Here is an 11,758-nt window from a genome sequence, read left to right on the forward strand (position 1 = left end):
AGGCACGACTCGCAAGCCTCATGGCCAGAGGCGCCCGAGAGGGTGGACACGCCCCGCCCAGGCTCGCCAGGCCAGGGCCCCCGAGACAGGTGTGCTGCACGTGCATGGGGCCCGGAAGACACCCCAGGGCCTCTGTGTGCCCCTGTCTGAGCGCTGGCGCCCACCCCAGTCCACAACCACACTCGCGGTGGGAATGGGATGCTTGGGTGAGCGCGGTCACTCACGCTGCACAGCGCCGAGGGGAGACATGCAAGGCGAGGGGTAGGTGGGGCGGGCAGAGTCCCCAGCCACTCCCCTGGGTCGGGCCATGAGCCCTGGGCAGGGGTGGGGGGCGTCCCGGGGCTGGCTCCCCTGCCCACCCCTAGATGACGGCGCTCTTCTCCTCCTGGAAGGAGGCGCGGGGGGTCGGCCTGGCCAGGAGCAGCTCCTTCTCGTGCACCAGGCTGTCCAGCAGGTCCTCCTGGCGGTAGTTGTGGTAGACTTTCAGGAACGCCAGGATGGTGATGGCCAGCCAGGCCAGCCACGATGCCCAGAGGCCGAACTACACAGAGGGAGGGCAGAGGCAGGGTCAGGAGGCCAGCCAGACCCACCCTCCACGGCCGGTGCCCCCCAACCTGCCCCAGAGCAAGGTGGGACCCACGGGGTCACGGCGCCTCCTCACTCACCCACCCACCCCCTCCTGGCGCGGCAGCCGGCCCTCTGAACCCCAGGTGGTACAACACATCCTGGGACTCTGGCCACCCAGGGCCCCAGGCAGCCAGGCCCGCCCCGCTCCGCGGAGAGCCCCTCCGTAACGCCGCCTCTCCAGCCGCTGGAACAAATCGACCTTTAGCTGCGGTTCCCCAACAGCAGAAGGAGAAACCATTTCATCAGAACCAGGCCCGAGCTGTAACAACCAGACTCTCACTGGGGGTTACCTGTCACCAGACCCGGCTCTCACCTTTCTAGTCTAATTGGCGCAAATTAGGGCCGAAGCTTTTGCTGCTGAGTTGTCGTGCGGGTGTCTCTGGCGGTCTCTGCGCACGTCAGCAGAGACCCTCCAGACGCACTGGACGCCCAGCCCCTGGAGGGCACCTCTCCTTGGGAAGGGTCCTCAGAGCAGCCCCTGGCCCGCGTGAGCCCTGAGACGCGGGCCTGGAGTCCAGAAACGGACCTGGGTGCCAGCAAGCCCTGCTCAGAGCTGGAAGGAGCCAGCCCCACCTGGGCACCCCTCGCCAATAGCATCTGCCTGAACACAGATGCAAGTTTTGAGAAAAAGCCCCTACTGACCACTAGCAAATCCTGACACGCCAGCATCCTCACTAAAGGGCTCCCCTGAAATGCACCTGCAGGGCAGGGAACGGAGCTCACGCAAGGGCAGGGCTGGGAGAGGGGCTGTCCCCCCACAGCAATCGGGGGTGGGCTCCTCCAAACTCACAGGTTAGATCCCCCACACCCTTCCTCAGACAGCGCATCAGCTTCCCCTGGCCAGGGAACAGCCATGAGCCCCCAGCATTTGTCGGAGCGTGCCCACTTGGCGCCAGGACCAGAACCCCAGGTCCCGGCCCTGGGCACTGCAGACCCAGGATGGGATGCCTGGTTTCCTTTCCACTCTCTCAGCCCCTGGACCTCACTTCTGCACCTAGCTCACCTGTCCCCTCCTCCCAGGATCCCCCATGCCTCACCCCTCTCCACCTCCACCTGCAAGAGCCCCCCCCCAGCCTCGTTAATCCAGGAATACCACTCGCTCGCTACGTCTCCTCGGCCTGGCGCCATCCTCAGCCTCCCCTGGAGGAGGGCGCGGGGAGGCAGGCCGTGCAGGCAGTAGTGAACCGACCCCCTCCCCAGCAATGCACTCCTCCCGGCCTGCCGGGCAGTCCCTCCCACCGGGTAGACTCCCGCCCACCCAACAGCCCCCAAACCAGGACAGCCCCGCCCCCTAACAGCCCCTCCCACCAGGACAGCCCCTCCCACCAGGACAGCCCGCCCCCTAACAGCCCCTCCCACCAGGACAGCCTCTCCCCCAGGACAGCCCCGCCTACCCAACAGCCCCTCCCACCAGGACAGCCCCGCCTACCCAGCAGCCCCCCAACCAGGACAGCCCCTCCCACCAGGACAGCCCCTCCCCCCAAGACAGCCCCACCTACCCAACAGCCCCTCCCACCAGGACAGCCCCTCCCCCCAAGACAGCCCCGCCTACCCAACAGCCCCTCCCACCAGGACAGCCCCTCCCCCAAGACAGCCCCGCCTACCCAACAGCCCCTCCCACCAGGACAGCCCCTCCCCCAGGACAGCCCCGCCTACCCAACAGCCCCTCCCACCAGGACAGCCCCTCCCCCAGGACAGCCCCGCCCCCTAACAGCCCCTCCCACCAGGACAGCCCCTCCCACCAGAACAGCCCCGCCCCCTAACAGCCCCTCCCACCAGGACAGCCTCTCCCCCAGGACAGCCCCGCCTACCCAACAGCCCCTCCCACCAGGACAGCCCCGCCTACCCCAACAGCCCCTCCCACCAGGACAGCCCCTCCCCCAGGACAGCCCCGCCTACCCAACAGCCCCTCCCACCAGGACAGCCCAGCCTACCCAGCAGCCCCCCAACCAGGACAGCCCCTCCCACCAGGACAGCCCCTCCCCCCAAGACAGCCCCGCCTACCCAACAGCCCCTCCCACCAGGACAGCCCAGCCTACCCAGCAGCCCCCCAACCAGGACAGCCCCTCCCACCAGGACAGCCCCTCCCCCCAAGACAGCCCCGCCTACCCAACAGCCCCGCCTACCCAACAGCCCCTCCCACCAGGACAGCCCCTCCCCCAGGACAGCCCCGCCTACCCAACAGCCCCTCCCACCAGGACAGCCCGGCCTACCCCAACAGCCCCTCCCACCAGGACAGCCCCTCCCCCAGGACAGCCCCGCCTACCCAACAGCCCCTCCCACCAGGACAGCCCCGCCTACCTGGGCGATGGCGAACTGGTCGTAGAAGGCAGAGTTGTCCACGCTCAGCTCCAGATTGATGTCCTGGAGCTCCTCACAGCTGAAACGGCAAGACACGGGGTGGCAGGTGACGCTGGACACCGGGCACAGGGAGCGGCACGCAGCACCCCTAAACGGTGAGGCAGCTATCCCGACCCCAAAGACCTCATCCCTGACCCCTTCCAACCAAAAGCTTCTGCTCACGCTCCTCCCCATCCCTAAGGCTGTTTCTTCCAAACCCCCAGGAGAAAGCCAGCTCGGTTCTCCGCAGCCCAACTCCGAAGGCGGCACAGGGTGGGATCTGCGGGGCCTGGCCGTGTGGTCCTATCTGGTCTCCAGAACCCTGAGCACACTGCGCCTCTGTGCCCCAGCCCGGACCCACCCCCGGGGGTGCAGGGGCCTTACTCTTGTGTGAAGAGGGCACCCACATCAAGGGGACAGGTCCAGGGAAGGTGCTGGCCAGGTGTGCACAGGTGGGAGCCCCGGGCAGGTTGAGCAAAACCTCGTGCTCAGAATAGGATTCATGCCCCAGGATGTCACTGGGGGCAGCAGGGAGGGGGGCAGGGCTCAGGCCCACCTGTGGGGCACAGTGCCCTTCTCCGTGATGGCATCACACCACATGGTGAAGCCCACGCTCACGATGGTGCTGGCGATGAAGACGAGGAAGACCACAGAGGCGCTGACCAGGAGGTTCAGGAAGGCGTAGAGGAAGGAGCTTCAGCAAAGGACAGGAGAGGAAGGTCACCGTGAGCCAGTGCCGGGAGACAGCTCGGGGCTGGGCCCGGCTGGGGCGAGGGAGCCATGCAGGGCCACCAGGGGACACTTTCCTCTCCCTCGCTGTCCCCCACCACAAAGTCCCATCCCAGCCTCCCAAAGGCCTGGAGTGGGAGCGCTTGCCAGCACGGCCTTCCAGAAGAGGCAGAGCCAAGATCCAAACCCAGGGGTGCTCGCTCCCAGCCCATTAGGACCAGCACCCTCTCCAGGCCACTCCCCCGCTCGGCGGCCCTGAGGCCCTGTGCCCACATGGTCATCCACACTGACGGCCTGGGCCTGCGGTGTGATGGAAGCCTGAAAGGCCCAGCTGTGACCGGGGAGGGGGTGTGGGGGAGCACAGGGGGCAGGGCCACACCGACATGGCCCCCCTAGGGACTCTTCCATCCTCCACCCGAAGGGCCGTCCCAAGGGGACCATAGCAGTGACCCCTCTCCCAGGCTCCTGGCTGAGCTCAGCCAGTGCGAACATGGCAGGGGACCGGGGGTGGTGGGAGCTCACCCCCAGGCCCCTGCTAGGGGACATCCCCGGTGGGCTGTCCCTCTACCAAAGGTCAGTGCCCCCTCCAGGCGGCCGCCAACCCTCCCCTCTGTGGTCCCCATGGCCAGAGGGCATGACTGGGCCACTGCAGCGCCCGCGCCTGGCCCACATCCTCGTCTCTGCCAACCGCCCCCCTCGGGCTAGCCACGCTTGGGTGAACCACCTGTTTCTGGCGGGGACCCCGACGGCCAACTCTGAACGACGCAATCCGGTGGGCCCTGGGTGCTCTGAATACGGGCTCGGGGCCTATGGTCATAAAGAGGGGTACATGATGGCCCACCCCACCTCCCGGCTTGTCACCAGGCAGAGCAGAGTGTCAAATCCGGCCCAGGTCATGCCAACTGCATGACCTTCAGCAAGTTACTCTCCGGGCCTCGATTTCTCCCTCTGTAAATCGGGTAGCAAGAGTCTCCCACCCGGTCACTGTGGAAACTGAGGGAGCTCCTGTGGGCAAGGGATAGAGAGTGATAACTGCAGGGTGTTGCTCCAAAGCACGTGCTCCCTCCCCAGGATGGGCTCCAGCCATCACCGGAGCCCTGACCTGCCGCCCGGAGCTGCGTAGCTGCGTGCGTGGGGCCGGGCCGTAGCCACAGGGGACGGAAGCGTGGGGGCGTGGTCAGCAGCCAGATCCCTGGAGATGGTGGCTGGGGGCCAGCCATGCCCCCTGCAGTCAGTGTGGGCCCAGGCAGGGCTCAGGGAATCCACTCCCAGAGGTAATGCTCTAAGGAAAGCAGAGGTTCCTCAGAACCTACACCTTGACTTTGGATGGCCCCACTCCAGCCGAGGAGAACGCGGTGGTCCCGGGGGAGCAAAGAAGCCGCCTGTCCTCAGTACAGAAGGCCAGACCCCCCGACGGCAGTTTCCTAGGTGCCCTCCACCTGCTGACAGCCTTCTGCCATCCCACCAGGTGCCCTGCCCAGCAGGTGCCCAGCATCCTGGATGAGAAGCCACGGCCCCCAGGAGGCCCTCCTAGCCGGAGGAAGGATGGTCAGGATGCAGAGGCCATGCTGGCCAGGCCACCACCTGGCCTCAGATCCTGCTCCCTGTCGTGGGAGGGGGAAGCAGGCCCCATGCTCTGCACCGAATTCTAGAGATGCACACCAGCGGCTCGCTGTTCCCTGTGTGGCCAGAACACCCCTCGGGGAGCCCCCAGCACGGCCTGAGACACACACCCCCACTCCCGTCCGAGACCTGCCTCACCCCCCTCCCTCAGCGGGGTTTCCAACGCAGCCTCCCAGAGCCAGAAAACCAGACTGTCCGCAGACTTCAGCCACATCCCTGTGACACAGGTATGACTCGGGGTTCTCCGAGGACAGGAACGTGGCATCCCCGTCCCATAAGACAGGGAAGGGGGGGTGCTGGGGTCATTCCCCCGGGAGCCTCCTGCCAAGTCCATTTCTGGTCCGTTTCCATGGAGCCTGCCTGGGCTTCCCAGAGCTTTGAAGAACGGGGTGTGTCCAGAGCCTACCTGGGCCCGGCCCCACAGATTTCCCAAGGTGGCCCAGCTCCCCGCTCCCCAAGGACCCACAGGGCAGCAGCCAAACAACCAGGAGGGCCGGCACATCCTGGGTTAACTTCATCTTTCTCGCTGCCTCTCAGGGCGCCGGCCTGGATGTGCCGTCTCCATGGTGACCGGATCCCGGGAAGCCCTGGGAGCGTTTGCGGGCTGGGGGACATGTGTGGGCCGGCAGATGGGGGGTTTTGACCCGGTGCGCTCCCCAGCTGTCAATCACAGACTGCTGCCGCCTGCACACTTCGAGGGCTCGGCACACTCGGACAAAGCTGCCCCAGACCACCAGGCCTGCGGCCCACCCTCAGGTCGCCCATGCGCCCCCAGTCGGAAGCACCCAGGGAAGCCGTGGGTCACCCACCTGCTCCTTTCACCCTGTCCGCTCCTGGACACAAGCTGTCTGGGCCCCCATCTGCCCAGGGACACACCCTACGTGAGGAGGGAGCTGGCACCAGGGACAAGGTCTGACCCAGGCTCGGGGGTCCCAGCTGTGAGCCCGTCCCCCAGATCAAAGGGTAGGGTTCTGCCCTCGCTCTCGGTGGGGCCCCTGGCTGGTCTCTGCAGCCGGGCTCAGGAGAATTAGCGGGGAGGGCCCTCTAGGACTACGAGCTGGACAGCGGCACTGAGGTCCCTGATGGGCTAGACACCCGAGGGCCCTCGCCATCCCACGAGCTCGCTCTAATGGCCCTTCCGTGCCTCCTGTCCGTCCCAAGTCCCCACTGACCCAGCACTTGTCTGCCTGCTTTGGGAGGCCCGCCCAGCCGCTGAGCTGGGATCGGCTTCTCTGGGTTCCCATCTTGCCTGTGGCTACAGGAAGCCCAACCTTTCTGGGGGCCCAGGACTTGCCGACACAGCCAGCCTGCAAGGTTGACCCCTCGGCCAGACTGTGGACCTGCGGACCTCCATACTGGGGGGGGGGGGCCTGGGGAGGGTGGGCTGTGGGGCAGCCGACCTCACACGTGGGCATGTTTCTGTCTTCAGTCAACAAACACTGATTTGTGACTCGCGAGCTCAGCCCTAAGCACGCAGAGAGAAATGAGGTGCACGCCTGCCTTGGGCTCATCCAGCCCAGGACCCCCCCAGATGGAGGGCTAGCCCTGGATGTTCAGGGGAGCTCTGGCCCAGTCTTGCCAGAAAACCGGGATAAAGGGTCGGCACCTCGACAGAGAGCATGGCTAGCTGGCTGCCACATGCCCCTTGTCCCTGTAAGACAGCTGGCCTCCAGGTGCTCAGGGTCTAGCTGGTGGGGACCTGGAAGGTAGGGCCCGGCCTCTGTGGCTCAGTGGTGCGAGATTCTGGAGCCCCAAGGGACCCCCAGAGACTGTGAGCAGGGCGGGGAGAGCTGAGGACCCAGACCCTTCGAGAAAGGGAGTCCTGGTCATTTCCCACAAGTCGGGCCTCAAAGCTGGGGAGCACGGTGACGGTGGTCTCTCTCTTCTCATCTCACAGTTGTAAGATGGGGTCTCTTGAGGCCGCTGGTCGTACAGGGACAAGGGGGAGTGGTGGGCATGAGCTGATGGCCCAAGCACGGCCCCCGCACGGGCTGTGCCCACCGCCCTCAGCTTCCCAGACGGAAGGGACCCCAACGACTCTCTCCTGCCGCTGTCCATCCTCCTCCTCAGACCCCGTCTCATATCGAAGGTGCTTCCCCGCCCCGATCTGCACAGAGACACTGACTAGGGTAACACCCTGGCTTGCAAACGTGCGGGCAGATGGCATCTCAAACGCCTCCTGGGGACACCAGCCATCGTTGTGGGAAGGAGGAGGCCTGTGGCAGGGCAGGGTGGCCCCCTGACCGGCCCAGGCTCACCCTAGGCTGAGCCCCAGCCCCACAGCACCTGGAGGACCCCCAGGCTACCACGTGGCTTCCTGCAGACCCTCAATCCAGAACCTTCGTGTCGTGTGCTGAACTGTGACCCTAACAACATGTGTCCGGTACCCCAGTACCGGTGTGTGTGACCTTAACTGGGGGTGGGGTCTTTGCAGGTGTCATTCAGCTAACGATCTCGGGATGAGGTCGTCCTGGATTTAGGCTGGGCCTTAAGTCCAATGGCGGGTCTCTTCATAAGAGGGGAAGAAACAGAGAGAGGAGAGGCCCTGTGAAGACAGAGACTGTGATCGGACACACAAAGCCCAAGCCAGGGAAGGTTCCCGGTTGCAGGCAGCCACCAGAGGCGAGCCCAGAAAGGATCCTCCCTCCCGAGGGAACCCACCCTGCCAACACCTTGACCGGGGCTGCGGCAGAATAAATTGTTGGTGGTGTGTTGTGAGAGCTGCCCCGAAACTCACACACGTGGGTTGCTGGACTTTGCCCTCTGGGTGTTTCGGCCCCCACGCTGGGCTGCTCTAGGCCTCTTCACCCAGCACCCCTGTGAATCCTCTCCGGCCCCTCTGTCCGTGCCCAAGCCAAGCTGAGAGCCCTCAACAGTGCCCACCTGACCCTCGGACCCAGTGAGACCTTCAGAGCCGTAGCTTGTCCCTCGTGTCCCCAGAAGAAACCCCCCTAAGAACGGCCGAGGGATGGATGGGGCCAGGGTGGGGCGGGGTTTGGGAGCAGGCCGGGGTTTCCCCTGTGGATGTGAGGCCCACGAGGGGCAGGGCTGGGCCCCCAGGAGGTCCCAGCGCGGAGGCACGAGGAAGGCTATGGGCTGAGGACCTGGGGGTGGGGGCCCGCATCCCTCCCTCACAGCATGGTGCCAGGGTGGGGAAAGGTGAAGAGGAACACGGAGGCCAGGAGGCGGGAAGGCCTCGTGGTCACGCTGCTCCGTCTTGCGTCCCCAGGCCAGCCTGTGGGCCTAGAGATGGTCCCTCTGGCCCTCCCGCGCCATCATCCTTCTCACTCCGAGGAAGGGGGTGGGGATGAGGGGAGGACTCCCCAGTCTGCTTTGTCAGCCGGCTGCCTGGCCTGGTCCCTCCCCGCACCTGGAGGAGCTCCGAGCTCCTGCGCTGAGCCCGCAAGCCAGGGAGGGCCCAGGGCCCCTCAGAGATGACGGTGCAACATTTGCCTCCCAGGGCCGGGCTGGTTAATGCCCAAAGCGGGGGGGGGGGGGGGAGTGATGCACGTTTAAAGGGGAAAGTACTGGCCTTGTACGGCGCGCGCGGGGCACCCTCCTGGCCCCCGGGTTCCGCGCAGACAAAGGGCAGTTTGCACGGAGGCGGTGAGCGCCCAGGGTTGATTTTCTGGGGCCTCCGAGCGCCCCCTCCGCTCCGGGCTCGGAAGGGGCGCGGCACCCGGCCCGGGGCTGCGTGCGACGGGGCAGGGCGGCCGCCGCCGGGCCCCACTTACCCCTCGTGTCCCTTGCAGAGGAAGAAGAGCGTGCGCCAGGCGTGCGCGGCGGCGAGCAGCAGCGAGAGGAGGCTGGCGAGCAGGCTGAAGCGGCAGGCGGCCGGCGGGCCCCACTCCTGCACCGTGAAGCGCTCGCGCTCCTGCACCGTCAGGTTGGCGCTCAGCCACATGCCCTCGGCGAGCAGCAGGCAGCGGCCGCGGAAGTCGCGGCCGTTCTCGGACAGCGGCACCACCGCCGCGAAGCTGAAGGCGAACGCCAGGAAGTAGCAGACGCACTGCGCGAGGAGGAGGTGGTTGAGCGCCATGGCCGGCCGGGGCGCGCCGGGGAGGCGGCCGGCGGAGGCCGCGGGGCCGCGGAGGAGGCGCGGGGCGCGGGGCGCGGGGCGCGGGCCGGGCCGGGGCCGCGCGGGAGGCTGCGCAGTGGCGGCGCCGGCGGGTCCTGCGCGCCCCGCCCGGGACGCGTGCGCAGCGGCCGAGCGCGGGCGGCGCCTGCGGTCAGCACCGCGGACAGCTCCCGGGGGCCGGGCCGGGCCGCGGGGGGCCGCGCGGGGTGGGCGCGGGGGGCAGGGACGCGCCCCGGGGGACGCGGAATGGGAAGGCCCCCGGGAAGGGCGGTGTGGCGAGGTCGGCGCGTGACGGCGACTCTGCCGTTGGCGGCACCGGGGGTGACCCGCGCGGCTTCACGGGGGCGGCCTGCGTCCCAGCCCCCCCTGCCCCGGAAGGAAAGGAGACGGAGAGGTCCGGGGGCGACGTGTCCGGGAGGCCCGGAGTGCCGGGCGGGAGTGAGGTCGCAGGCCGGGCCGGGAGGGCCCTTCCGCAGGGCTCTGGGGTGCGCGGCGGGGGAGAAGGGACGGACGGGGAGTGGGGGCGTTGGGGCCCGCGGGGTCACGGCGGAGGGGAGGGGTGCGCGCAGGGAGGAGGGAGCGGTCTGCGAGCTCCGTGCGCTTCTCCCCTGCACCGCTCCCTCGGAGGGCACATCCGTTATCCGGCCCGACGCGAGCAGGGCCCTGAGTTGGTATTTGTAAGATAAATAATGGATGCCCCGAGCACCTCATTAAGACAGCCTTCGCTGAGACGGAATCTGCTGATGCATTAATTAATAGAATTAATGCCTTGTCTGGTTCCCTTAAAGACTAAGTCACGTTTCGTCCAATTCCCAGTGAGGAGGCTCTAGCCCTGCTCCTTCTAGAAGAAATCGCCCACTGGTTTCCAATCACATCAGCATTTCTGTGGGAAGCACTGAAAGGCCTTTTTGTTTTATTACCAAAGTAATATCTGCTTTTTTTTACGTCAAGCAGGACGGATACAAATTAAGTGAGCAGACACTGTGTCCTCCTCGTTCCCCCTCACCACCCTGCCGCACTGTCGGGGTAACCACGCTTCTAGACATCGTGCTAAGCGCCTCAACGCACTCACAATGGACACAAAGGCTCCCTACGACACATACCTGCAGGCTGATTCCCGTATTCAGCAACACACGATGGGGTTACTCCCTGCCTGCACGCTCAGATCCGTTTTATTCTTCTTAATAACTGCATAACACTTCGTAATAACCCTGGTGCCACATTCGCTTAACTCTTCCTCTTCGGATGTTTAATTCTTCAATATTCGCGGTTTCGAATACCGTCGAGTGAACGTCCTCATGCCGGTCTGCTTGCCCACTTGTGTGGGTGCTTCTTATAAAGGAAATTCTTAGAAGAGGAATTTCTACATCACAGGTTTATACACATGTGAAGTGTTGGCAGAAATCGCCAAACTGGTGTCTAACTGTGTCGCACAAACTCACTCCCATATCCGTGTCACAAACACCGTCTCCTGAACTGAGGTCCGTTTTACAGTTCTGTCAGTCTTGCTTGGAAAACAATATCTCACCGATCGTAAGTTTGGATTCTCCTTACCTCCCCGAGTTCGGACGTCCTTTCCTGTGCGGGACGCCACGTGCCGAGTCTCTGTGACTTGCCCACAGCTTGGAGTCACTTCAAACATATGCTGAGGACCACGCACAGGTCTGGGGCAGCAGCCCCCTTCTCGGATAGTTCCCTTGGAGTTTGTGTTACGACTGGTACCTCAGTTCAACCAAAGGAAACCCATGTAGGAAACGCAGCATCGACACCCCACACACATCTTGGGCAACGGTGGGCATCCCATCCATGCGTGATCCAGGGGGCTGACAAGTCAGAACACGTCTGGAGGTGTTGGACTTCAGGGTTTGGTCAAAACCATACAGACCATGTCAGTAAAGAAGGAAGTGACCAGCAGGAAAACTACAGGATAAGCCAGAAAGATTATTAAATTTCTCCCATCTTAAAAGGCACAAGACCCTGGCATTTTTAAAGATGAGTTCTATTTAACCTTCATAAGTCAGGGGATTTCTTTGTTATTGAAGTAACTCTGATCTATAAAAAAGAAAAACTAGAACTCTAAAATTCATTTTTTAAAAGTCAGCATCACATTAATGCTAAAACCTCATTAGAAGAATGAGGCAAAGAAAGTAGGAAGAAATTTTTAAATACTGACATGTGGAATACAACTCCATGTAAAGGGTAATCAAAAACATGAACTTGGGGCGCATGGGTGGCTCCGTGGGTTAAGCCTCTGCCTTCGGCTCAGGTCATGATCTCAGGGTCCTGGGATCGAGCCCCGCATCGGGCTCTCTGCTCAGCGGGGAGCCTGCTTCCCCCTCTCTCTCTGCCTGCCTCTCTGCC

At 64.4% G+C, this 11,758-nt stretch overlaps 1 protein-coding gene across 1 annotated transcript; it reads right to left on the minus strand.

Moving 5' to 3' along the window:
• Window positions 1-361: 361 nt before the first annotated feature.
• On the minus strand, window positions 362-9,358 carry TMEM179 (transmembrane protein 179; the record flags this gene model as incomplete). The annotated part of the gene is made up of 4 exons (XM_080809273.1): window positions 362-541; window positions 2,929-3,007; window positions 3,524-3,661; window positions 9,054-9,358. The coding sequence occupies 4 exons, from the start codon at window positions 9,356-9,358 to the stop codon at window positions 362-364; spliced, it is 702 nt and encodes a 233-aa protein (XP_080665399.1).
• Window positions 9,359-11,758: the final 2,400 nt, after the last annotated feature.

This window comes from Martes martes, assembly GCF_963455335.1.
Source record: "Martes martes genome assembly, chromosome: 7".
NCBI classification, from domain to species: Eukaryota; Metazoa; Chordata; class Mammalia; order Carnivora; family Mustelidae; genus Martes; species Martes martes.